Raw genomic sequence first — 27,851 nt, 5'->3', positions numbered from 1 at the left:
TTTACATATTTAACAATCTATAGCCGCTTCCCCCACCGATGAAAAGGTATATATCATATAACATTTTTTTCTTCTTATTATCTAAGCTTTGCATCCCAATAGGTCTCTACGACGCTCGAGTAAATCCCCATTTAGCATCGTGGGCTCCCCTACCATTATTATTTATAACGAATAAGCTAAAAGACTTTGAGAGTAAATTAAAAATAAAGTTTCCAAATTATCATAAAATTAAATGTCCATAATTGTTAGTCGGTATTTTATGTTTAAGACTTATTTTTTTACTGGATTTTACCGCGTCCAGGGTAAGGATGTATATATAATTCACGATAAATATCTAACAAAAAATATTTTCTTCAATTCCAACCTATAGTTTATTACGTTCTACTAAATAAACTTCTTCATAGAAGAGTGTCTTAAGAAACTTATATAGACTAAAAGGATACTGATAACATTTTTTAAATAAATTTTACTCAAGCCCGAATCCTAAAATAATAAATGTAATTGTTCTGCTGGATATTACATTTCTAACAATTATATGCAATAATTTTCACATAACAATTTCAATCGAGACGCTAACTTTACGTAATAAATCAATGACAACATTATGGTAGGGGAGCCCAAGAGGGGATTTTGGGATTTACTAAAGCGCGGCAGATTAATATATAGGGAGATTCCTTGTACCCGGTTAAGTACCTCCACAAAATATGAGGCCCATATATAAGGCCGCCCGTGAAGGAGACAGGATCAGATTAGTAAAAAAAAATTGACCATCAGGAATTCCCGAGCGCGTCAAATTAAGGTAGGGTGAGTTAATTACATCCTAAAAAGTGTATATTCCACTAATCTGACAATTTGAGAGTGACGGAAAAAAAGGGGAGGGCAACAAAGTTGTAAAAAAAAAACGTCATCTCGACATTCTCGAGCGTAGCTAATTTTTTTTTTATTTTGAAGGAAATAATTCAAGAATAATGAAAAATATATAATCTGACGATTTCCGCAAGCCGAAATAACAAAAATTCGTCGATAAAGTTAAATGCGTGCAGCTGCGTGATGCCTACATTTCCTTAAACCGATCGGAATCTACTAAACGGCGTTCTAAATATTACCCTCAAAATTACATTTCTTGTGAATTTGAACCGATTCGGACCGATAGATTTTGAGAAATTTTGAAAAATCTTAAAAAAATAAGAAATATTTTTTTTTAAAGTGGTTTCTTTATCGATCAACTTCAAAAACTAATCCGCCTTTGAGCTTGAAAAACCACGTCGATCGCCACCAAGCTGGTCAAAAGCGGTTGATTCGTTCGAGAGATATCGTACACGAAAGAAACCCGAAAAAGTGTTTTTTCGGGATTACTCCGAAATTTGTAGTTCGATCAATTAAAATTATTTATGAGGATGATAAAACTGCGTCGAATGCCGCCAACCGCGTGAAAATTGCTTGATCCATTAAAAAGTTATTGCGGTTTGAAAATTACAAAAATAGTGTTCTATGAAAATTCTATCAGACTTTCGAGCTGGGAGAGCTCAAATGCATAGACATGTTATTTCTTTGAACTCAGCGCGCTCTAAATATCAATTTTAAGCGCCCAGGAATGGAAGTAGCGGAAAGTTGCAGGAATGGCCCTTTCGGTGATACGTTTTTCTAAAATTTTTTTGTCAGATCAGGCGAATCCCTCTAGATAATCGTCAGATTATGAGACAGTACGTTTAGAACATAAAGATGAACCACATATATCTTAATCTGACGCGCTTGAGTATTTCAAAATTGCGATTTTTTTTTTGCATATTATGAAAATGGCCGTGGGTTTGCGTCCCATCGAAATCGTCAGATTAGTGAATGAGAGCTTTTTTTTGGTGCACTCCCTTAGAAAATCTGACGCGCTCGATAATTTTTTTTTTTTAATTTTCAACCCTTAAATACAACCACCCGCATCATGCAAACGATCAGATTAACATACGTACATTATTAAAAATACGTAGGGCATAGATGCTATCAATATCTGACGCGCTCGAGGATGTCCATGCAACAGTTTTTTTTTACATATTTAACTATCTATAGCCGCTTCCCCCACCGATGAAAAGGAATTTATCATATAACATTTTTTTCTTCTTTTTATCTAAGCTTTGCATCCCAATAGGTCTCTACGACGCTCGAGTAAATCCCCATTTAGCATCGTGGGCTCCCCTACCATTAATCGTTATATACAATTAAAACATAAATGCATTCGTCTCCTTCTGTCAAATAGCGTTGTTACTTGATAAAGAAAGACAGATAGTGTTATTATTTGTTCTGTTGTTTTATTTAACTGATTTCGTTTGTTTAAAAGAATAATTATTACGGAATCTTACCTAGCGTCAGAGGGCTTATACGTAACGTCATATTTTTCCACCAGCTCAGCAGTAGTAGACCATGATACTCTCACTGTGGTCGGATTCAGGAAGGTCACTGTTATATTCTCGGGAACACCTGGGCCCATCGAACCTGAAAATTAAACATTTATTTACATTTTGTATAAAAAATATAATACAATATTACATTTTCGTTTATTATTATTATTTATCTGTTGTTTAATACAATCCCAGACGCTCTTTTATCTCTGCGTTTTAATAAGACTTATTATAGATAAAAGAGCAACAATACATATGCTTTTCTTTAATACATTTCTTAAACTAAGGCTTACTATAAAGTTAACGACTATCGTTCTTAAAAGGGTCTGGGACTAGTTCTGGACAGGCTACTTCTAATTAATTTGCGATATTTGTTTTAAAATTTGTATTATTTGCCATAGTCATTTTGTATGATGATTTGCTATATTAAAAAAGTCCCTCTGTCTTCTTTACCGATGAGTAGGGATGTCTACCGATTTAAATTAAATGACGTGGAATAAGTGATACCTTTATCTTATATTCCATAATAAACATATTTTATTGTTTAATAACTTACTAACGCCTTAAAGATTTTGGTCAATGTATCATTATAATGCCAGTGTGATAAAAAAATATTTTATTAGATAAAATAATAAGACACATCTAAAAATGTAATGGACGGCTATGTGGTTTTTTTTTTTCTATAAAACATAGGGCAAACGGGTAGGAGGCTCACCTAATGCCCATAGGCTCTCTTAATACCAGAGTGCTCACTAGTGCGGTCGGCTTTTTTATGCATTTAATATTGATTTTGGTGGCATGTAACTTGTTATTTTTACACCTTGATCTCATTTCCAAGATACAAAAAATACCAAAGTCACTACAATCCTAGTCTCATGTTACATATAAATAGGTAAACACTTTTATATGAAAACCCCTAGAAACCTTCCACAAAATGGTTAATATTTAATATACAAATGCGCCGTTCCGTTTCGTTTACATTTCTAAAAATGGAAACTGTTGACATAACCCGGTATTGTACGTAGGCTATCTACCTGAATATCTACAAATAGTAAATAGTGGTTATAAGGATTGCATATAACTTTTTTGCAATATGAATTTTACATTACATAGAAAAATTATCTAGCAATTAGTGTATGCAAAAGCATTTTAATAAAAACTTATAAATGATTGCAGTTATAGTTGATATGTATGATAGGTTAAAGTCGTTGTCTAATGTATTAAGAGGTCAGTGACTTCTTCAACTAGTAAAATGTAACCTATGTGTATTCGTAAACTTATTTACATCACACAATTATTACAAAAAATAATACCGGCTTGCTTTAGACCCAAAAAGTTGACAGCGTGTGACAGGCAATCTGATCACCTATCAGATTGATAAATAATCATGAAACAGATACAGACATTTCAGGCCCATACCTTAAGGCAAAAAGGTTTAAGCGCCACAGATTATTTTAAATTTTTTTTGTTCCTCTTTGGTGTTTTTTGAAGTGAAAACTTCTTTAGCGGCGTTGTACATTTTTTTTGGAATGGGTAAAAAATGTTAAACTCGCGTCAGGACACGTGACCTGATCGAAAATTAGTAAGACGGATGGAGAGTAGACAGCTGGAGCGGCGTATTTTATATACTATATAAAAATAAGTCAGGGTTTCCTTCCTGACGCTATAACTCCAGAACGCACGAACCGATTTCCACGGTTTTGCATTCGTTGGAAAGGCTCGGGCTCCGTGAGGTTTATAGCGAAAATTCAGGAAAAATTTCAACAGAAAAGCGGTATCACCAAACGAAATGTTACATAAAACGAAGCCATCTGGTGGCGAAACGGAGTTCGCCTAGTTTGCTAGTGTAATATAAATTGTCATGTTTGTGTACGATAGCGCTATAAATAAATATTGTATTGTACCACATAAATGATAGTACTTTTATACTGATAATTAAAGCAATTGGTGCAAAACTATTCCCCAACCATTCCAAAATATCAAAAATGCACAACGTTAATATTCAAGTTTTCATTTCTGCCGGCACTCCCGAAGTGCACCCGTAGTTTTTTTCTTAGTTGGAAATCTTTACTTTCGTGCTTGTACTGATTACGGTTACCACGCCGCGCTGGCACAACTGTATCTGTATTAAGCGTCACTTAGAATAACGAACCTCGACAATAACCCCAAGATCTTCCATGTCTCTTATACTTACATAAATTGTCTTTTTTTAATAGATAAATAACAGCGACATCTATATTTTTTACTGTTAAACATTTTCTTTATCCAACACTAAACGTACACATTGAGGATGTAAAAGCTCCAAAAAAGAATTATTACAAAGATTAACATTTTTGAATAAGTACATAAATGTTCATTAAACGCGAGGCGCGCTCATATAATGACAATTTACCACGGTATATTTTATATACAGCGTTTAAATGGATAAACAATAAATCCAGGTTACAGCCAATGTCATGCGATTTGAATAGATAAATCAAAATCGAATTTTTAATCCTATAATCCAATTCAGGCGTACACTAAGCACCTGCTAAATTCCTCAATAACTTTACATAACGGTTCGGTGGATATGCCGAATTTTTTGTTTGAAATATATAATATATTTTGTACACTTTTCAAATGAAATATATTAACAACATAGATGTGGCGTCCTTCGCGGGTGGATATTAAATTATGTATGAAAAATAATTAAATGTGTATAGCATTTCATTTTTTAATATAGCAAACGAGATTAAGGGACAGCCATAAAAGGAAGTTACCGCAGCCCATGGGCATCTTAGTAGATGTGGCCTTTGAGAGAAATGTAAGCTTTCATTTTTAAGATTTGCAGGTCGTATGTCCTAGGGAAGACCTACAATGGCATTCCACACCCAAACGCTAGTGCACAAAAACGATTTTTGACGTACATGGCATATAAAATAAAACGTTATAAAAGTAAAAAATGGCTATAGTTTTTTTTCTGCGTAGCAATGCAATATCGTATGGCGACCAAGTACCAGATTTAAACGACGGATTTCCACGAGTTCTTTAGAGGTACACATTTGTATTGCCAGTGACAACTAGTTACAAAACAAAGAAACAAAATTTGTTTAATTGTAGAACCATAACGTTTGAATGAGTCACGTGTATACTGTATACGCGTCACGTGTTTATGCGTCACGGGCCTACGCGTCACGGGTCTACGCGTCACGTGCTTTCCGTGGTTAATATCTGGTATTTTTTTTATGTAAACGGCTACTACGTAAGGTATACTTGCTAAACATTTAATACTAATTACTTAAACTTGGTTTTATTAAAATTATAAAGTTTCAGGAGAATGCACCACAGACAATAACCGCCATAAAATATATTGTCAAGTATTTATATATTTTATTAGTAGTCATAAGAATCAAGTATACCGTATTTATTTTTATTCAATATTTAAGTTGGCGAATGGTAGATAGTACCGGTGGCCCCAGAGCTGGTGCTTTCCTGGCTCAAAGAATAAGTATCGCAATACAGCGAGGAAATGCTGCCAGATTAAAGATGCATTGCCACAGCGCCCAAAACTTTTTAATTTTCTTTTTATTGATGTTTAATTATTTTTATTAATACTTTATAGGTTAAAAAAATTGTCACGTTATCAGCTAGATATTCACAGAACGCGACAAATTTTAAATTATAATATAATGTAAAAATATAAGATAATAATCAATAGAGACGTAAATGAAGCCTGTAGAAGGCTCATTCAGTACTGAAACATTACATATATTATTAATTTTTTGGTTTCATCAATTTTAACGTAACAGTTGTTACGAAATAAAAATGTGAAAATAGTCTAAGAAAAAATGTATGGCGCTAGAAAGTTCTGAATGAAAGCTACAACTTCATAAATAAACGATTTACAGCCCGTAGCGATTCAACGATGGAAGCATTTGACACAATGCAGCTTGGAACTGAATGGAATCAATATACTGACATGGTTTCTGTATTGAATACCACAAGTGTGAACAATGTTATCTCGTATAATCTAATATCAATTAAAAAGAGTGGCGGAGAGTTTATTGCCAGTTCTTCTCGTCGGTTCTACGCCCTTGATTTGAGAACTGGCAGTTAATGTAAAATTAGAAACATTTAATATGTATTTATTTATTGACTTTGTAAGTACATTGTGTTACCTAAATGAATAAATGATATTGAATTTTGAATAGTATTTATTAACAGGAAAATAAGCTTTAACTGGACTGGTTGTTTCATAAATAATAATCATTAATCTTTTAGATCAAAAATGTAAACTAAATAATAAAAACCGTAGAAATTAACTCTAACTCTAACTTTAACTAATAAATTAAAGATTTTTTTAATACAGGATATTAGTAAATACAACTATATATTTGAATTTAGATTTTTTTGGAATGGCTCGTGGCCTTATATGTAATCTTAGGTTACCTAGGTCTGCCTGGACTTGTGCATACAATTTCTGTTGGTGAGGCGTTATGTAAAATCATGACATTCTTCAAGAGCTTCATGTTACAAAGAGCTCGCGGGTTGCCTTAGAGAGCGTTAGCCTGGTGTGAGCTAGAAAGAGAAGCAGAAAAAATGCTCGTTTTGTGCCAGGCTCTCAATCTTCTTAATACAATACGGTTGTATACTCGGTGTTGAGTGCGACAGTGCAGTAGCCACTTGAGGTGCTTTTGATAGAGGGATTCTCTAGATTAAGTTCAGTCCCGTATACCCTCGTACTCGCTGAAAAGTAGAAGGCGTAAAAGCCATTTTCACCATACAGATTTCGGATACAAAAAGTTGTATTATTTTTAGTTGCAGACGTCCTTTGCGGGAAGCTTTACTTCTTATTTGGTATTTATTAATTGTCTATATAACATAACACTGAATCAAAAATTCTTATTACACAAAAGGTACAAATTTTCCTAATAAATCCAATTTTTGAAAACTCCCAAAGAGATCGATTATGTCTCAAATGGGTTGAAATCTTATACCGATTTTTTTAATGTTACCTGCGTAATGGAAGAAGAAATAATTAAATCACCTAACCCGAAAAGAAATTAGATTTTCACTTTCTATTGATAAAACACGGCATTGTTACGTAGGTTTACTCGTTATAACCTTTTATTATATAAAACGTCTTTACCTTACTTAGTTTGATGGATAAGGGTCGAAAAGAGTTCGATATTTATTGTACTCGAGTCATACCATAATATTAGTAGTGTATGAATTTTAGTGAAATGAACATCTATGAAGCTAATATTTTTTTTTATTTTTTTTTTGATTGGATAACTTGAGTATAACATAATAGTAGGCCATGTTGAAATATATTATTGTCATCTTACGGTACTAGCCACTTTGAACAAAAATACAACATTCTACATTTGAATTTGACATTCGATTAATTTATTTTTAAATGTTGCTTAAGCGACACCTTTGCTACAATGATTTTTATACATTTTAAAAGCAAATAACGAAGGGAAATCTGATGATATTTCAGAAATATATTGGTAAAGAGACAAGACGATATATTACTGTAAATAACTGAATATTTTAAAATCGTTTTACTGGCGTAGATAGTGAAGACAGATTTAAAAATAACAGTGGCGTTACAACAATTTCTTGATATTTTTGAAGTGAAACTTCTGTATCGACGTATGGGAGAAATTTTGTAGCAAATCGTCACGTTTTTCGGTTACGCGCCATGTTGCTTTTTGAAGACAAATTTCTTTATCGGCGTTGGAAAAAAATTTACCGTCACATTTTTCGGTTAATTAAATAATAACGATAACAATGATAGTAATAATTATATTACAATAAATGAAATTCTGTAATAATCTTAGTAGTAATAAGGTAAAATGAAATAATTGTATTTGTATTCATGTCTATGATAATAAAAGCCTTTTGTTAAACTTTATCTAATTTGACTTTATTTAACCAATTTCAGTAAAGTTGCATATAGTAGACCATTTTTCGAAAAATAAGGTTATAAAGAAGTTTCACTTCTTACGTGTGTACACGTAGTACACGCACACATTTTTTTTAATGATACGCACCGACGTTTCACTAGACCGTACAAGCAAGTGCGCAGCTGGGGTTCGAACCTTAGGGTTGAGAGTTGCACACCCAAATCACTAGACCAACACATTTAAATAATACTATAAAATGTATAGCCTTTTTTGCAAAAGATTCTTACCAGCGTATGCTAAAGGAAGAAGAAAGGAGAGCACAAGAGCGGCGGCGGCAGAGTGCGCGAGCGGCGCTCGCCGCATGTCGCGCACGCGCTGTTCCTCATGCCATGTCGCTTCTGGAAAAGACAAATAAATACTTTAATAAATGATTCATTCTCCTCTCATAATTGAAAGCAAAAAAAATTTATACGATTTTATGATTAATGTATGTAAATAACAAACTTTTCGGACCTGATTGAAGTTATGTATTATTATAAATTTACAACTATTTAACATAATTTTAAATTTATCCGACGTTTTGCGTGCTTTACAGCGTGCGTGGTCACGGTGACTGAAGAAAAAGGTGTTGGATGTCAAAAAGTATCACAGCTGTAGAGAACGGTGTCCTCTACGTGAGACATTTTTGCTAAAACCCTCCATCTTTTAGTCGATACCAACTCCGGGGAAATAAATACAGATAATGCAACTTTCTCTACAGCTGTGATACTTTTTGACATCCAACACCTTTGTCTTCAGTCACCGTGACCAGGCACGCTGTAAAGCACGCGAAACGTCGGATAAATTTAAAATTATGTTAAATAGTTGTAAATTTATAATAATACATAACTTCAATCCGGTCAAAAAAGTTTTTTATTTAAATGTGTAAAAGTTATGTGAATCAAAGACAATACTATAAAAACGTATGCTTAAGTAGCTTTTCGCAGGAACCGAAAAGAGTCGATTGCGTAGAAGAATTTATAACGTAAAGTTCTGGACCGCCAATCGCACTTAACCGTGTTTTGTTTTTATTGTTGTGAAGTTATAAATAGATATTCTTCAGTGATGATATCATGCTCTTTACTAGATTATACGCCTGTTTTACTCACTTATCTTTATAAACAAGCCAATATCCATAGCGCACATAGAAAAAAAATCCCAAAAGAAGGGTCGATAAAAATTTTGAAGAAAAAAGTAGTCACCGTTAGAATGCTCTAAAGTAAAGATATTTTTGTTTACAAAATATGAAAAAACAATTACCTACCGTACAACAGGGACACGACGACATATATAAGGTTTATATGCTATTTACTTTAAGTGAGCAAAGCTCATTCGTGTACAATATTGACATAGTGAAATGATAAACACGTTACACAACACTGCACGTCAAAAGCGACAGTGTAAATAGTAATGGTTACATATGGGAATATTTCTGCCTCTAAATAAAGGCCGAATACACAAACGTTATTTGAACAAGTTTACGTTTAAAAGGGTTTAACGTTTATTATTTGTTAAAAGTTCTTATTTCTTTATATAAAATAGAACATTAATACTTAATAGGGAATACAATTGTATGAAGAACTATATTTCTCATAATCTTTTCATGTAAAACATATTAATTTAAAAAAGCTATGTACAGAGCGTCCTACAATTATATGTAAATTGTTAAAAGTGACAGATTAACGGTACATGTTTCATCCATCGTTCCGCAACTGAACCAGCTACCCAAAGCTGATGAAGTATTTTCGAACAATTCGACTTAGGGTCCTTTAAGAAAAGGCCGAAAAATTCTTAAAAGGCCGGCAACACACTCGCAAGCCCTCTGGCAATGAGAGTGTCTATGGGCGGTAAAACTTAACATCAGATGAGCCTCCTGCCTGTTTGCCTCCTGTTCTATAAAAAAAATGTTTCATCTGTAACAAAAGTAAGCTTTTTGATTTATGAATATTTTAGCTTGATTATATATTTTTAGTGAATTGTATTTTTAATTCCATTTAACGCATAACTTCATTAATAACTATTTTGAGATAAAAGGCAAACGAGCCGGTCATCGAAGCCCCCAGCGTGGATACCTTTAATAACAGCAAGTGCGTTGCTGACTTTTAAGAAAGTGGTAGGTATGTTCTAGTCCCAGGCCCCTAAGTTTCGTAAAATTAAAAAAAACCATTAAATTTACTTTATGCGTTGGATGTTTTTCAGAATGTTCGTCGGAAATCCCTTGGGCTAGATAGAGGCTTGGTTCTATGAATTCTATACGAACGTCCGGTACGGTCACAAATTGCTGTAATACAAAATATATATCAATGCAAATATTAAGTATATTTTCGCCTCTACGTAAAACGTAATTATTTTATTAGTCGCCGTATAATTATAACTAATCAAAATGTTATGAATCTCCCAATGTCGTAAACAATTGAACGGTTGTGATTCAGCTCACAAATTAGCGCATTATTTTGCGATAGATTCTAATTGACTTAGATAAACTAACATCATTTCATAATTGTACTTTTAGTTATTATATGTTAAGGTTAGTTATTTATTTCAATGTTTATGTGAATTATAATTTTAATTTTTAAATTAATATCTTTATTCTAAAAATGTTAATTAAAATAATACAATTATAATGAATATTATAATGAATATTATAATTGTACGGTTTTAATATTGATATTGAAATATATTCCGAACTTCTGATCTCCTTCTCAATTCCCGCGGAACTCGTTAAAGGTAAGACAAAAGTTGCACCCATAATTCATTAGTACGTGGTCTCCTCATTGTAATTCTCGAGGGTGGCATTCAGAAAACTTCCGTGTCCGCTCTAAAGCAGTAACAGCATATTAATGACGCATCACAAGGCGTAAAGCCTCTTATAATGAGAGCACTTCAAATGTTCTTCCGTACCCAGCGAACTCGTTTTATCGTGTTTATGGCTTTTTATTTCTACATTATTTAGTGTTTTCTTCTATATGGCCTACAACGCACTAGCGGCTGGCCGCAATGCGGTGTGCCGCTGCGGCAGGCCGCGGTATATACGGTCCGCCGTAGCGGCCTGCCGTATTCCGGCTAACCGTCCCTATTGCGGTCCTATTGCGGTCTGCCGCAATCGTCACTCGTCAGTGCTTCTTGAAATATTACAAATTCAAATTTAATGACGTGGAATAAGTGATACATGTATCTTATGTTCTATAATAAACATATTTTATTTTTTTATTTTTACTCTTTTAAAATAGGTTTACAATATTTTGTTTACATTTGTTAAATAATTATATGTGATGACGTAGGTAGGACGGCTAACCGCGCCGAGTGCGTGGAGGGGACGCGGCGCGCCGCATCATTCAACCGGTGCGGCTCGCCGCAGCTCCAGATCAACCGGAGCGGTTGACGGTTGACCGCAAGTCAGTGCGTTGTTATCGTGCGGTTTCATGTAATAATCGATGTGCGGCCTGCCGCAGCGGCACGCCGCATTGCGACCAGCCGCTAGTGCGTTATAGGTCTTAGTGTTAAAATAGGTTATTGTGAAAGGCCAGTAATGCACCTACTAAAGTAGTTGTCCGTGGGTTGCCATGACTGATATTTTTTATCGTCCCGTTTCCATATCCTTTAAATATCAAAAAAACGGTTTGGTAGATCCTATAATATAACAAAAAACTGGTCCTGCAACTCTTGGGCTTTGCCTCAGATGTTTCTGCTTTGTAGTATTTTTATCCAATAGTTAAATAGGGGATCGGAAGTAACGGTTCGACTTAGGAGCCTTCAAGAATATACCACTTCCTTAAAGGGCGTCATCACACTTGCGAGCCTTCTAATGTTTCCAACAATCTCAGTGTGTCATTACGTTTGCACCCCATAAAAAAGGTTAGACTGGACTATTATTACTTTGCCTTTCGGTACAAACAAAACACTTTTCTTGATTCACAATACAAAACAATAGTAGACGGGATGTGATCGCGTCAGTTTAACTAAACGAGATTCTTTAGGCGGTATGTAAGTGTTGGAAGCATGATACCACCAAGTAATGTAAAAAATTGTATTTCAATCGAATCCAATCAAGTTACAGATCATGAAAATAATGAGATTTAGTGCAAGATATAAAATCTGAGCATAGTAAATCTTTATACCATAAAATGCATTTTTCCACATCTAATTTCTTCTTATTCTTAGTAGTTATTTTTCTCTTGTATGTTTATTTGAAACTATTTCCTATTTTTACAACACAAAATTTGTTTATTATTCCACTCAATGGTTGTATGACCAATTTATTAAATATCTGATTAAATAAAAAAATCTGATTATTAGAGATAAGTTAATATAATATATAAGCTTCGTGTTTGTCAAATGAAATTCTATCGGAATTCAATGATATTGTTACGTTGGCACTTTAATCAAGAGTTAAATACATAAGGAATTATTAATTAAGGTTAATCTCTCTGGAAAAAGAGCGTCTAATGAAAAAGTACCCATTACTCAAGTCGGAGGTTCTTAAGATTCTATTAAGACAATTTTGTTACGCATTATACGAACTTGGATTCTATTAAAAGCTCTAAATTTATGATAACACTTTATTTAATAATAAATATTTGATCGTATTAAATAGATATAATTTTTTTTTTAATTGCGTCTTTATCTAAAAACAGGTAATTCATAGTGTTATAAAAAGCGATAAAGCCACTAGAATTATTATTTTTTATGACGCATTATACTAAATAATTAAAAATAAAAAGGCTTAATTCTTAAAGGAGGTCTCAGAATGTCTGTTTCTTTTATAAGCAAGTTGTGTGTGTGACTCAACGATTTTTCGTTCATAAATATGACGTTTCGCTTTCCGCAGTGAATCAATATAAACAAAAAAATATTTTATAGTCAAAAACTTAAGCTCCAAATAATACAATTGCTTAGCACTGACAAAAATAATAAGGTACACTATTATAACTTTTAATAGCGTCTTTGTATGCAACTTCGTAGATAGCTCAGTATCCGTAGCGTGGTATAAAAAACAACATTAAAATTGGGAGCTATTTACAACATTTTGTCAATGGTCAATAATCAGTAATAAACATTACATATACACTGTCTATCTTTGATTCTATTATGTTCAATGTATTAAATTTGTAATGTTTTTCACGAATTGCTTAAGAATATGAAGCTAAATAATTTGTTTTCTTTTATTATTTGAACCATATCGTCTAGGGATTTTCTTCAGTTAAAATGCAGTCCGAGATTTTCATAAGACGTCTCAGCTGTATTATGGAAACCCTAAAACAATCTAAACTAAAATGGAGTTCTCTATTTATTTGAAACTTCATTGTACTGTTTATTTACTTTTGGCTAAACAATTATAACTGAATACGAAAATTTAAATGTATTTCTATTGTTTAAATTATAATGGCCAAAAATAAGTAAAGATTTTATTTTCTGACCGTTATTTGCAAACAAATAAATGGTAAGAAAACCAATTATTTATTTCTTTTTAGCAAAAAGTTTTATGTGTCTTCTGACATTTAAGCCATTCTGCTTTACCTGGGCTAGCCTGCTCCATCTCTTTGGCAGACCATCTTTTTATTTGACATCCACTCTTTCTTTTGCCTTCTCTTGGATACCATCTTTTGTCCATTTCCCTTTTTTGCTTCTTATCCAGTTCCATTTTATTTTCTTGATTTTTTGTTGAATAAAAACTTGAAAAAAACTTTAATCTTTTGTCGTATTTTTGTAGTCGTCCAGCTGTCATTTATGTTAAGCATACTTCGTTGTTTACTCTCCATGTTTCGTTGGCAAACGATTAGGTCCAATTTTGACACCCCTAAGTAAGACATGGTGCGCATATGTTATATAATTTGGATTTTTATTTATATTTTTATTCTTATTCTTAGATAATACTCCATTCAAATGTGATTCAAAACCATTGCTTAGGCTTTAACAAAAGATTATTTAAAAAGTTATAAATTAAAGAATATTACACAACTTTTATTTATTTAATACACCGCCGATACTAACAACTTCATCTGCGTTTTCAACAATAGTTGAATTATAATAAATTCTTTTTTGGGCCCCCTTTTATCGTAAACGATTCTTATCAGTAATTGTATTTATACATATCTTATTTTAATTTTAGCTTGTATCATTGCAACAAAACATTATATTTATATAGAAATATTCTACGCTACGCTCGAGGGAGTGCTACGAATTTCCCAAAATGACTTTTACACAAACGATTATTACAGTTCATTAGAAACCGATATGATGTAAACTATCGTCCTAATTAGTGAAATTTGTATTATATTCAACATCAATATTCTCAGAACAAGCTTTAGCAACTTCTCGCAAGTTACACCTCTATTAATGCTATCCATAATGCTAAAATAAACCTTACTTCAAAGTAACAAGGCCTGGAATCGCGTGCAACTAAAACTTTGTCGACTTCGTTGTATAAATGCATACAAAGTGCACGTTTAAGGTTGTCTATCTCAATCAAATTTGAATGTTTCAAAGTTGATAGCCACATAAATCTTGAACAAGGGCCGAGGTATAAGAATAATATGGACAAGTCAGTCAAATTTCGATCTTATAAGAAATAAAAGCATTTGCTTTAAAAAACCATTTAAGCTATTTTGAAATTCATTTTAATTCATTTGCAGGACGACGATTTGCGAGATGAATGAGTTTACGCTGTTGCAAAGGGGTCATATACACAAGTGAAATCAATTTGCAATCCAAAGATTTTTATCAACGTGAACGAAAACACAATAAGTCGTATCAAGTGTATTTCTAAAAATAAAGGCAATTGAAAATTAGTGTTACAGTTGACTCCAACCATATATACTGACAAAAGTTAAAGAATTAGTTTGGTTCATCACGTTTATCTCGGTAACTATTACTATGACTGAATTTTTTTTTCTCATAGTCTATTTATGAGGATCGCTATATATGACATCACACTACGACCGAAGTAGCGTTGGTATACAAGAGGACACATCTAGGTTTAAACATAAAGTATTATTTTAGTAATATTTCTTTAGGTATTTTTATATTTCTAAGGGTAATTTTATTTTTCAACTCCACTCAACAACAATCAAGAACAATCACCAACACCACTCACTAATAAAACTAACCAACAATCACCAGCACCAGTCAACAACAATCAAAAATCATGAACAGCGACATTAAAAACTTGCTTTTATGTCACTTTCAATATCTTGTTTTTGTATAAAAATAACTGGGATTGAATGTAATGTGAAGAAGAATTCATGTAAATCACATAGTTTACTTTAGCAATTTCCAAATAAGTCAAGGCAAGAGATTTTTATTCATGAACCACTTATAACGGTCAAGATGGAGGTCGAGTTCTTATTGTATCACGTATTCAAATTTTTCCCCAGTTTTGTATAAATTTATGAAAACAGCTTTTCGGAATTCAATAATTTTGGAATTCGTTAGTTGGATTCCACATTCAGCTATTACAGATAACAAAGCGATTTAAAAAAGCTTTAATAATACTGACGAAAGTTCTAATATTAATAATCAATACATCAGTCCGGTCTCAAACTAAAAATAAATAAAAAAATACTCAGAAATGTTTTTTACATAATGAAATATAAAAAAAAAGTTTCATTCGTTTATTTACATAACAGCATTGTGTTTTTTGTACGTGAACTCAGTGGTAATCGGTGGGATGAAAAGTTTGTCGGCTAACAATAAAAAAAATTTTTTTTAGAATTTTATTTGATTATTTAATAGAGTTGCCTTCGAGAGGAGACAACGATTATAGCGGTCATACAATTTTTTTTATTACGACAAGACTGTATAGTTCGAAGCCCAATTCATGGAATTTTGCCATTATTTTCTTTTCAATTTGTGATAGTGCATTGTCTTGATGAAACACTTTCCTCTTCTTCAAATGTATGTAATTTCTACGAGGTGTTTTCATATTCTACACGTATTAACAATGGACTTTAACAGAAGAAATTACTTGACATTGAGTGATATTTTTGAAGTTATACTTCTTTATGGTAGGGGAGCCCACGATGCTAAATGGGGATTTACTCGAGCGTCGTAGAGACCTATTGGGATGCAAAGCTTAGATAAAAAGAAGAAAAAAATGTTATATGATAAATTCCTTTTCATCGGTGGGGGAAGCGGATATAGATAGTTAAATATGTAAAAAGAAACTGTTGCATGGACATCCTCGAGCGCGTCAGATATTGATAGCATCTATGCCCTACGTATTTTTAATAATGCACGTATGTTAATCTGATCGTTTGCATGATGCGGGTGGTTGAATTTAAGGGTAGAAAATTAAAAAAAAAATTTTTTTATCGAGCGCGTCAGATTTTCTAAGGGAGTGTTAAGTGCACCAAAAAAAAGCTCTCATTCACTAATCTGACGATTTCGATGGGACGCAAACCCACAGCCATTTTCTTAATTTGCAAAAAAAAATCGCAATTTTGAAATACTCAAGCGCGTCAGATTAAGATATATGTGGTTCATCTTTATGTTCTAAACGTACTGTCTCATAATCTGACGATTATCTAGTGGGATTCGCCTGATCTGACAAAAAAAAAATAGAAAAACGGTTCACCTAAAGGGCCATGCCTGCAACTTCCCGCTAATTCCATTCCTGGGCGCTTAAAATTGATATTTTGAGCTCGCTGAGTTCAAAGAAATAACATTTCTATGCATTTGAGCTCTCCCAGCTCGAAAGTCTGATAGAAGTTTCATAGAACACTATTTTTGGAATTTTCAAACCGCAATAACTTTTGAATAGATCAAGCAATTTTCACGCGGTTGGCGGCATTCGACGCAGTTTTATCATCCTCATAAATAATTTTGCAATTTTAATTGATCGAACCACAAATTTCGGAGTAATCCCGAAAAAACACTTTTTCGGGTTTCTTTCGTGTACGATATCTCTCGAACGAATCAACCGCTTTTGACCAGCTTGGTGGCGATCGACGTGGTTTTTCAAGCTCAAAGGCGGATTTGTTTTTGAAATTGATCGATAAAGAAACCACTTTAAAAAAAAATATTTCTTATTTTTTTAAGATTTTTCAAAATTTCTCAAACTCTATCGGTCCGAATCGGTTCAAATTCACAGGAAATGTAATTTTGAGGGAAATATTTAGAACGCCGTTTAGTAGATTCCGATCGGTTTAAGGAAATGTAGGCATCACGCAGCTGCACGCATTTAACTTTATCGACGAATTTTTGTTATTTCGGCTTGCGGAAATCGTCAGATAATATATTTTTCATTATTCTTGAATTATTTCCTTCAAAATAAAAAAAAAATTAGCTACGCTCGTGAATGTCGAGATGACGTTTTTTTTTTACAACTTTGTTGCCCTCCCCTTTTTTTCCGTCACTCTCAAATTGTCAGATTAGTGGAATATACACTTTTTAGGATGTAATTAACTCACCCTACCTTAATCTGACGCGCTCGGGAATTTCTGATGGTCAATTTTTTTTTACTAAACTGATCCTGTCTCCTTCACGTGCGGCCTTATATATGGGCCTCATATTTTGTGGAGGTACTTAACCGGGTACAAGGTATCCCCCTATATATTAATCTGCCGCGCTTTAGTAAATCCCGAAATCCCCTCTTGGGCTCCCCTACCATTAGGCGCGTTATGAAAAATTGATGAGAGTAAAATTTTACGATTGCGCGCGCACCGTGACACAAAGTTGTCATAAGACAATCTACAAGTAAAAGGAAATAGAATATGCGTGAAGTTAGCAAAGAATTTTGAATGACCATAATGACCTTTTAAACAAATAAAGGAGTTTTAATTATTTTTTCAAAGAAATTTAGCAATGTTTTCCCACAAAGACCTATTGTTACTTAGTTAAAAGGTTATGAAACATACCAAGTTATTAAATTGAATTAATAATATAATAAAATAATAAATAATAAAATAATAAATAATAATAATAATTGTTATTAATATTAATTAATAATTGAATAATATACTAAATATCAAATATTATTAAATTGTTTACGTAAAATATTATAAATTAATTATATTTAAAAAAAATAAAGAAGGCCAAAGAAGTATAACTTCTTACGCGCGTACATAAGTACACGCACCCTTTTTTTTATTATCATTAACAAACAATGTTAATCATTAATCGCAACATGTTTCCATTACCAATAAATATCATTATAACACCTTCACAGAATCGTCGGCCCGCAACCGTCAAAAACGACGCTTAACAACATCACGTCCAATTACGAGTAAATTGTAAATACGTTTTCGCTTTTCTATTGGAAATGTTTTTCAATAACAAAAAGGCACAAATTGAGTTCTTATTATCGATTCTATTAAAATTCCGGGCGAATGTGGAAAATAGGTGACAATAAAGTTGAACGAGTGACGGCGAGATTTAACAAAAGGCAAAGGGCGGGAGCTGAGTTGAATACTAAAATATAAATTGATCTATCTGCTTGTTTGGAAGTTCTTCTGAAGAACTTTCATTTGCTTGTTCCATTGATGACATGATTCTTTCTGCGTGTTTCGTTGATCAACTTACGTATGATTATCATTTGTATTTTAATAATTTCAAAATAAGTATTGTGTTTGTTTTTTTTTTGCTTTATAAATTTTGAAATAAATAAATGACTTTAATCTCATTTGCCCACCCCAGTGGGTCAAGCAATTATCACTCGTTTTAATTATTAATAATCAAATGGGTATTTAATGTATGGGTACACTATAATTTATTTTACTAACACTGTTAATTGTAGGTTGCAGACACTTATGGCACAGGTGTTCCCGGTTCAAGTAGTCTCAGTAAACTTAAACGTGTATTTTGTAATATTTAGTAGCTGCTGCTAGACTGTATGGGGTATCCAGCTACGAACTAGAGCAGCAAACAAACGTGGCTCTAACAAAAGCTTCATTTCCCAGTTAACGACACACCCGAATACAGAATGTACCTGGAGAATCTATGCAAATGGATAGTTCAGCAACTTCAAGTAAGAAATAATAATGAAACAGTTTGCAACCTGCGACACCAGGTTCGGCATACCATAGAATATAGTCCCAGCAAATTAAAGTACATACATGTCTATAATAAAGTCTCTTCCGTGTTAGGGAAGGTGTATAAGTAAATTTATAAAGAAAGAATATAAATCGCAAGTAAATAGTATTTATTATTTATCATTACTTAGCTTACAAGTAGTCCCCAGAAGAGAATCCTAAAGATAAAAAGAAAGAGAGTCCTTTTTGCTTGGCAGAAGATTAATGATTATATAGGTCTGTCTCATGTCCACTATCATATGAAAAAAAAATTTACATTTAATGTAATTATTTCTTAAGATAGGAATCCAGCAAATTCTCAAGCCGTATCTCAACTGGCCTGAACTTAGCCAAGGTTCAATCTTTATTGCTTGATGTAATACGTCACTGTCTTTCAATTAGACGTTAAGGGGATTGCCCTGGATAGCATCTATCTCAATTAAGTGCACTAAATTCTTAATGTATCTCCGTAACTAAATTATTCAATAAACTAACGTTATATTCATTGCTTATCTTCTGTACTGTATGAAATATAACTAGACTGTGGATAATAAAGCAAAACTTCAAGTTAGATCTGTCATCTGTCAGTTGTCATATTAGAGTATGCAGTTTGAATACAGACTGAAAAGACGCGAAAATACTCGTGAATTTTTAAAGAATGCAAGTCTGTGAATTGAACTTAAAAAAACCGGTTATATTAATTTATGTATCAATTTCGTGTTTTTTTTCTTCTAATGACAAGAAGACAGATATTAAAATTTATATGGAGCAAAAATATTTAAAAACATGTAAATTTTAGATAATTTTAAGATTGTTACAAATATTAATTGTTGAAAATACAATGATTTAGTTATGTATTAATTAACCACACAGTTAAAAAAAGTATAGTACAAAAGTCATACATAAAAATTATATAAAACTTATACTAGTCGATACTATATGTAATAATGGACGCTAATATAAATAAAATATATTTAATAAATTTGCGTGGCCAGCGAGAACTGCCACATCAAGTAGACATATTATTAGTTATTTGACAAAACTGAGTAGAGTAATTTTGGTATTTGCAATATAATTATAATTTAAAAAATAACATTTAAGTACATTAAATTAGGTTCAAGGGCATAGTAATATTGACTACCTTAGCTTTGAGAACAAAGACCCAAAGGAATAATAAATGTCTAAGAACTAAATGTAATGGAAAACGAATAAAGTGAAGCAATAGTTAATGAAGTCTTCTTAATGCTATATCCTAATTAAAATTATATATTTATTTCGTAATCTTAAAATATGGCCAAAGATAGAAATAATTTTTATAAAAAGGAATAAGCAATAAATATTATACAATACATTTAACTAAGTAATATCAAATTGGGCTGTGTTGTGTGATGGTGTAAATGTGACGGAATGAAAAAAAAAATGTTTAAAAAAAAAATTTTTTTTTTAAATATTAATTAAACATACTCTGGACTGAAATTTGCTAGACAACCCATATTGATTATATTTATTGACATATTAAATTAAATGTAAAATACGTTTCATTAAATAAGCATCTCGGTGAAGGTCGTTGTATATCGGGATCTTATACTATAATGAATTTCCTAAATGTTATCCTTATGTTTGAAAACATTTAACTTTTGTGCCGATGAAGCCGCTTTCACCATGGTAATTAATACTTCAAATACAAAGTCTTTACTCTAACATGAGCAAGTTTTCAAAACAATACGTGTGGGGAAAATCGTAATTGGAAACGCATCACGTGGAAGTGAATTGTGTAAACATTCCCCGAGTTGGATTGAGACCAAACAATGCTTAAACAGCCAATATTACAGGGATGTCTCTTAAGTTTAGAATTTCTATGTCTGGAGTCCTTAAATTAATCTTTCGTATGGATGATTTTTAAATATCACTGAGCCAACTTAAAATATATGAATTCATAGATACCAACATTTACCATGTGCCACGGAGGCGGTTAAGAGTCCACAACTGAGTACAATAAAGATTATATTTATTTTGTGTACCAGTTACCAATGATATATTTACCAAAAGCTTTTTTTTATTTAAATTTAAGTTAAATTAAAGATCCGTTATTTTTTTGGATATAAGAAGTAAGAAGATACATATATATATGTGTGTGTGTGTGTGTGTGTGATCTTATTCTAATTAAACTCCAGCGGAATATGTTTAAATATAATACACATTATTAAATCATAATTTAATGTATCGTGGTGTCTCTAATCGATGAATTTGATTATTTAAGAATTCCAAACAAAATAAACATGAATTTGTCTAGTAGTTTAAATATGATTTACAAAGACAAATTCTGGAATATTCCATGTTACAACTAACAAAAGCTTAAATCACAACCCTGGTACTCCAAAGCTCAGTGGACCGTTCAAAGTCGAATGATTCTATCCACAACGTTAATATGACTATTATATCTGCGACGTAGTTTGGGAATTGTATTAAAAATATATCTTACCTCAAAATAATAATAATATATTATTATATAGCAAGTATAATCCACAGCATTATAAGACTAGCTTGTGTAACGTCGACTTCGCGTGAAATCCACACCTTTATTCATTAAAAACTTCTAATGATACGAGCAATTAATTATGAAATAAACATGAATAGTTTTCCCGCTACTGGATTCCATAACCTACAATGCTACACATTAACTGTATGGAAACAAAAGCTTTAAGACAGATTTTATTGTAACAAAACAGTACAGATAGAGATGTCTGTCGGCAACGCCCGAATCTCCGAAGGATTTAAAATATGGATGTTGTTAACGTTTGACTCGACCGCTTTAAATCACGGGACTTGAACAATGATCTCTGTAAACGTGCTTTTAATGGTGTTTGCCTAAAAGTTGCAGAGTAGATATTTAATGTAATCAGCGAAGTCAAGCGTTAGCAAGCTTTATAAATAAATAAGAGTACAATATATGATACATAGGTGTTGACTTTCTATACCTAGTCCAACCATAACTTCTGTTACATTGCAATTTTTTTAGTGTTATTGTTTTTGTTGCTAGTACGATAAACGAACAAGCTTTTGAAGTGTCTGGAATATGACCGACGGTTCCATACCCGCTTTGTGCAAGGCGGTCACTGCGATCCTATTTTCTTTAACACCCCAATCCATATTGTAATTTGATAATTCATACGAAAAAATATGTAAAAATGGCGTAAAGTTGAAAGAAGTTTTTAAAATATATACGTGTTCTAAATTCAAAACAATTAAAAAGTTGAAAAAAATGCATTTTCATTTGTAACAGAACTTATTGCCAGACAGACTAGTTAGATTACGCATAACAACTTTTCATATAATATCTAGTATTTTAGTCTGGGGGAAAATGGGCAGGAGGCTCATCTGATGTTAAGTGATCCCGCCGATCATGAACATTCTCAATGCCAGAGGGCTCGCGAGTGCGTTACCGGTCTTTTAAGAATTGGTACGCTTTCTTGAAGGACCCTAAGTTGAGTTGGTTCGTAAATGCTTCAATGGGCAGGTTTCACATAGTGGTGGCGACCAAAACTGCCTTAAAAAACGCTCAGTTGTGGAACAAAACTCGCTTGACACTCCCTAACATATTGAAATCATGGAGTGCGGGCTCACGTGGATTGTTGAACACGATCTACGTTCGCGTGACAAAACGAATAACTTTTATTGAAACAACGGAATACTACTATTTTAGGACATATGTTAGTTATTCAGTGCAATAGGCTTTGGTTCGACGATCGATTAAAACGGAAATAGAATACCTGACCTAATTTCAAATGATTTCATAAGATTACATTTTTGATATCTGCATCTTCTGTAGTTTGTTTCAAGGCGACCGTACGTCATAATATTATGACATATCATGTCACTTGTAGGAACGAAATCGTCTAAATGGCGATTTAGGGTCTGTTTCACAATGTACGGATAAGTTCCGAATTAGCTATTTATTACTTATTGGTAGGATAAACATTATTGTTGCGTTTCAGGACTGTCAGATAGCGCTATTCGTCACATAAAGTCCATCATAAGTTATGAGTCCGATGAAGTGTCAAATAGCCCAATTTATCTTCCAAATAATTTATGTGTTGCATAGCTATTTGGTACTTTATCTATACATTGTGAAACAGACCCTTAATCTATAGTTGATCAAAATGAGAAATTATGAACAGTTATTAGGCTACACTTGTACTCGAAACACGTCACTACGAAGTACTGTTCTAACGATTGAGTGTTTATTTTTAGATATTGTGGTAATTATTTGCTTGCGTCTGTTGTAATAAAACGATATGTATACTTGTATTATGAATGTTTAAATGTATTATAGATATATTAATCTCTCGATGTAAACTTGTTAATTATGTAATAAACTAGCAGACCGGCCAAGCGTTGCTGTGTCTAAGGTTTTAGTTATATTACATAGTAGTAACCTATTTATGGGAAACGGTAGGAGAACACCAGTCATGGGGACCACCATGCATTTTTGGTGGTAATGCCATTAAATTGTAGCTTATTTGAAACGTTGGTACTTACAACACAGCGCCATCTGTTAGAATTGTGACTATCAAATAATAAACAAATATTTTGCAATAAAATAATATTGCGGGTATAAATTGAGATGTAAGCTATCCTATCTTTTAAGTTAGATCAAACCGCACACGGTGTGCAAATTTGATTGAAATTGGTTCCGTAGTTTAGGAGTCCATAGCGGTCAAACAACGTCACACGTAATTTATACATATTAAGATTAAAAGTAGTGCTTTTAACTGTTGGCGCACGTCGTCAGCACCTATCTAGGCCACACATTTTTTTCTCTTATGTGTAGTTGGTGCCGCTAAAAATAAATATGTTAAGGCTACTAAAACCGGGTAAAGGGTATTTTAAGTTGTTATATAAAACTTGCAAGACGTTTCAATTTTAATATATATTATAAATTTATACTTTCATTTGTTTGTCACAACTTATAATTGGAGGCGGTAGGAACAGAAGGTAAGACAGAGAAAGTATTACTTCAGGTAAGCCTCCTGCCCTTTTGCTTTCTATTACATAAAAAAACAAACACAAACAGTCAGACGCAGAAAAATGTAACAATGAGAAGTTTAAGAAACCTAAAAACGTTGTGAATACGAATATGGTACTTGATGCCGTTGATACTTCATTATCTCTGATACTCTTTAGGGATGTCCAAAAATTATTTCGTCAAATACTGGTGGTGAAAAGATTTCTAGATAAATGAAGTTTCTAATATATCTATGAGAAAAATGAATTAATCTCTGATAATAATCTTTTTTGTTTTTTACTGAGCCTTAATTAAGATATTTTTTATATTTACCCAGGATTACGTTCAAACAAAGATTTGTCAAATTATCTCCGTCACGTTGAGACAAATCTAATTAATCAAGCATCGAAGTGACTAATTGAGCTGCCGAGAGCGATGCTCTTTGGAATATTCTGTTATTTGATTGTCCTAATCAGGAGTGTGAGAAGTGAGGCGTAATGATTCAAGGGGAGTCGTGAAGGAGTAATAATATAATTCAAGGGCGCTAATTTTCGTGTCTTGGTATCAGATTGCATCTGTTTCTTTTGCCGTTTGAGCAACGCAATTGGCATTATATGGTTGTCGCACGTCTTAGTTGTGAATTGTAATTGCGCATTTATAACGAAATATGTGTCTTCCCATACTGTTTTACAGTATTTTAAACATCTTGTTACTGTAAAATTATAATCGAAAACATACAACGAATAAGTATAACAATACAGCGAGGAAATGTGTGCATAAAAAGTACACTGCCACAGGGACCAAACTTTTTAAATTTGTTTTAATTTACTAGTCGTTTTATTATTACTACGTAGGATAAGAATGTTGTAAATACTGAATATTTGTGCGTTGAAATTAAAACAACATATTATATCAATAAATCTGTATTAATACAAACTTTATATCTATTTTTACTGAGGTAACCTTATAGCTAATTGACAGCGTAAGATCTCGCGTATCTTAAGATAATTAATCAAGCGACGCGATGCCGAAAAAGCTAATTGATCTGTCAAGAACAAAACCCTATTTTTGGAAATTTTTATTCAACCTAATACAAAAACCCTTTTTTGGTAAATTTTGTTAATTATCTATTACAAGGAAACATTCCACAGAGAACAAAAATAATACGGTACGAAGACCAAATTTTGTGCAAATAACGCAGTATAAAAGAAGAACGCAGAGAGCAAAAAAACACATGTGTACGCTTAATTACCAGACTCCAGCAAAGTTCAGTTTTAGTTAAACCTTTAAGGTTTGGTCAGATATCAAGTCAAAATCAGATTAGGGTATAAAAACGCCTTCACCAGGGAAGGCGTGGACCTTTACTTCGTACTTCGCTCACTCCAGTGTGCTACCGTCCTGCCCCTCAGTCGGTTGACCACCCCGCGACGGCCCAAGCCGAGGACCGAGTCTCGCAGGACGCCCTTGCGCTAGTCGCGGGAAAACGCCCTTATCAGCCTAGCTACGCTCGCCAAATCAGCGCGAGCTGAGCTATAAAGGCTCCTTAAAATAAAGGCCTATCAAGCTATAAAGGCCAACAGCGGGATTCCATTAAAAAAATTAGATAGCCAAGTTTTTTTTTAATCTTATCCGCGGTAAAACCAATACTCTGATTACACTTTATCAGTGACGTATGTCAGAAATCTGTTGAAAGAAAAATCATTGTGGTAAAAAATGCTGCAGGTTCGGCCACGGTTGCTAATCCCAATTGAGCAGAGATGTGTGATGCGACGTACCTTCTCTAACTCTCACAGTAAGATCACAGTCAACTTCCTAACTTTTGGCTGCTAGATTTAAAAAATATTAATGGTATATTTAATTTTCAAGGAGATTTAAATACAAGCTTATCTGTATTGAAACACTACCCATTGCACCTATAGACATACATACATATATATAAATAATGCTGACAAATTTGACAACGGGTTTAGCGTGCCAGTCTCATCACTGTGTTCGTAGGATTCTTGGCTGTGCACAAATGGACTTTCTCTCTGTGTGCACATTTAACATTCGCTCAAACGGTGACAGACAACGTCGAGAAGAAACTGGCCAAGCCTTAGACCCAAAAAGTTGACGGCGTTAGTCAGGGACACATCTCCTACTTGAATATTATAAAATCAATTGATCACGAAACAGAAGTCTGAAGCCCATACTTAAAGATTGTAGCAATCCCTTTTTACGTACAAAGTTTTTAAATCCATAATCAAATTCAAATTCAAATTCAAAAATCATTTATTCACGTAGGTAACACAATGTACACTTGTGATTCGTCATTAAAAAAATAAATATTATTGCTTCTAATTTTACATTTACTGCCAGTTCTCAAATCAAGGGCGTAGAACGGAAGAGAAGAACTGGCAATAAACTCTCCGCCACTCTTTTTAATCGCCATTTTTTTTTTTTTTTTTTTTTACACAACGTTTGTAAGGAGCTGCAACCATTACACCATGTTCCACATGACATTTTAAGTAATTAATAATAATAGCATAAATAAAAACAAAGACCTTTCCGGTATCAGCAGGAGGCATGGTGAAATAGGAGCACGCACTTACATTCTCGTGGGAACAACACGCAAACACATAGTCGAAATAATTAACATCACCGCATACACGAATTCAAGTACGACCAGTCACCACAAGTAGCACCCGTTCACGAGTATGACGCATGGCCAGCCATCGGCCCCCTCGCCATATTTTAGGGAGAGAGACAACCCGACGCATGGACGCCGCCACAAGCAATGACATTTAAGCGAGCATGACGATCCTTGAAATGTGGACTTGGCTACATAAGAAAATAATAATAATACTGAAATAATTGGACACCACATGGATCACGGTTTGTTCCCACTTTACATTAAAACAGGCGTGGATGTTGACGATCGCCCCAGAGTCTGGAAATGCAGCCGAGAGATTCAGTCGTGTTACCTATAATATATACTGGAGCAACTCATATCCAAGCACTAGGATCGTTTAAATATTCATTTATATTATAATAAGCCTTAGCAAGCAGTTTTACTTTAATGTACGATTTAAATTTATTTATTGACAACGCTTGTATCTCACTAGGGATTTTGTTGAAAAAACGTATACAATTGCCTTGGAAAGAATTACTCGTTTTATGCAGCCTTCTGGTTGGTGCGCTAATTTTGTCTTTATTACGAGTACTATAATTATGGAAGCTACTATTCTTTTTAAAGATATCTATATTTTTCCGCACATACAAAATATTCTCATAAATGTATTGACTTGCCAGAGTCAAAATATGTAATTCCTTAAATTTGCTTCGGACCGACTCCCGTGGGGACAACCCACAGATCGCTCTTATAGCCCGCTTTTGCACTACAAATATCGATTTAATGTCAGCTGCATTACCCCACAAAATAATACCATATGACATAATGCTATGAAAATAGCTGAAATAAACAAGCTTTGCTGTGTTCTCATCCGTAAGATCGCGTATCTTTTTTACTGCGAACGCTGCG

At 33.2% G+C, this 27,851-nt stretch overlaps 1 protein-coding gene across 2 annotated transcripts in view; it reads right to left on the bottom strand.

The window, feature by feature from the left end:
* LOC125053575 overlaps nucleotides 1-27,851 on the bottom strand; it is a 113,739-nt gene that overhangs the window by 51,869 nt on the left and 34,019 nt on the right. For both annotated transcript variants that reach the window (XM_047654979.1, XM_047654980.1), the window contains exons 2-3: nucleotides 8,569-8,679; nucleotides 2,352-2,484 (exon numbers count right to left, since the gene is read on the bottom strand). In XM_047654979.1, the coding sequence (XP_047510935.1) occupies nucleotides 2,352-2,484; nucleotides 8,569-8,644 (209 nt within the window). In that variant the 5' untranslated portion in view covers nucleotides 8,645-8,679. The remainder of the gene's footprint in view (nucleotides 1-2,351; nucleotides 2,485-8,568; nucleotides 8,680-27,851) is intronic.

This window comes from Pieris napi, chromosome 11 (genome assembly GCF_905475465.1).
Source record: "Pieris napi chromosome 11, ilPieNapi1.2, whole genome shotgun sequence".
NCBI classification, from domain to species: Eukaryota; Metazoa; Arthropoda; class Insecta; order Lepidoptera; family Pieridae; genus Pieris; species Pieris napi.
The sequence above is the reverse complement of the archived record's forward strand: the minus strand, read 5'-3'. Positions and strand labels throughout refer to the sequence as shown.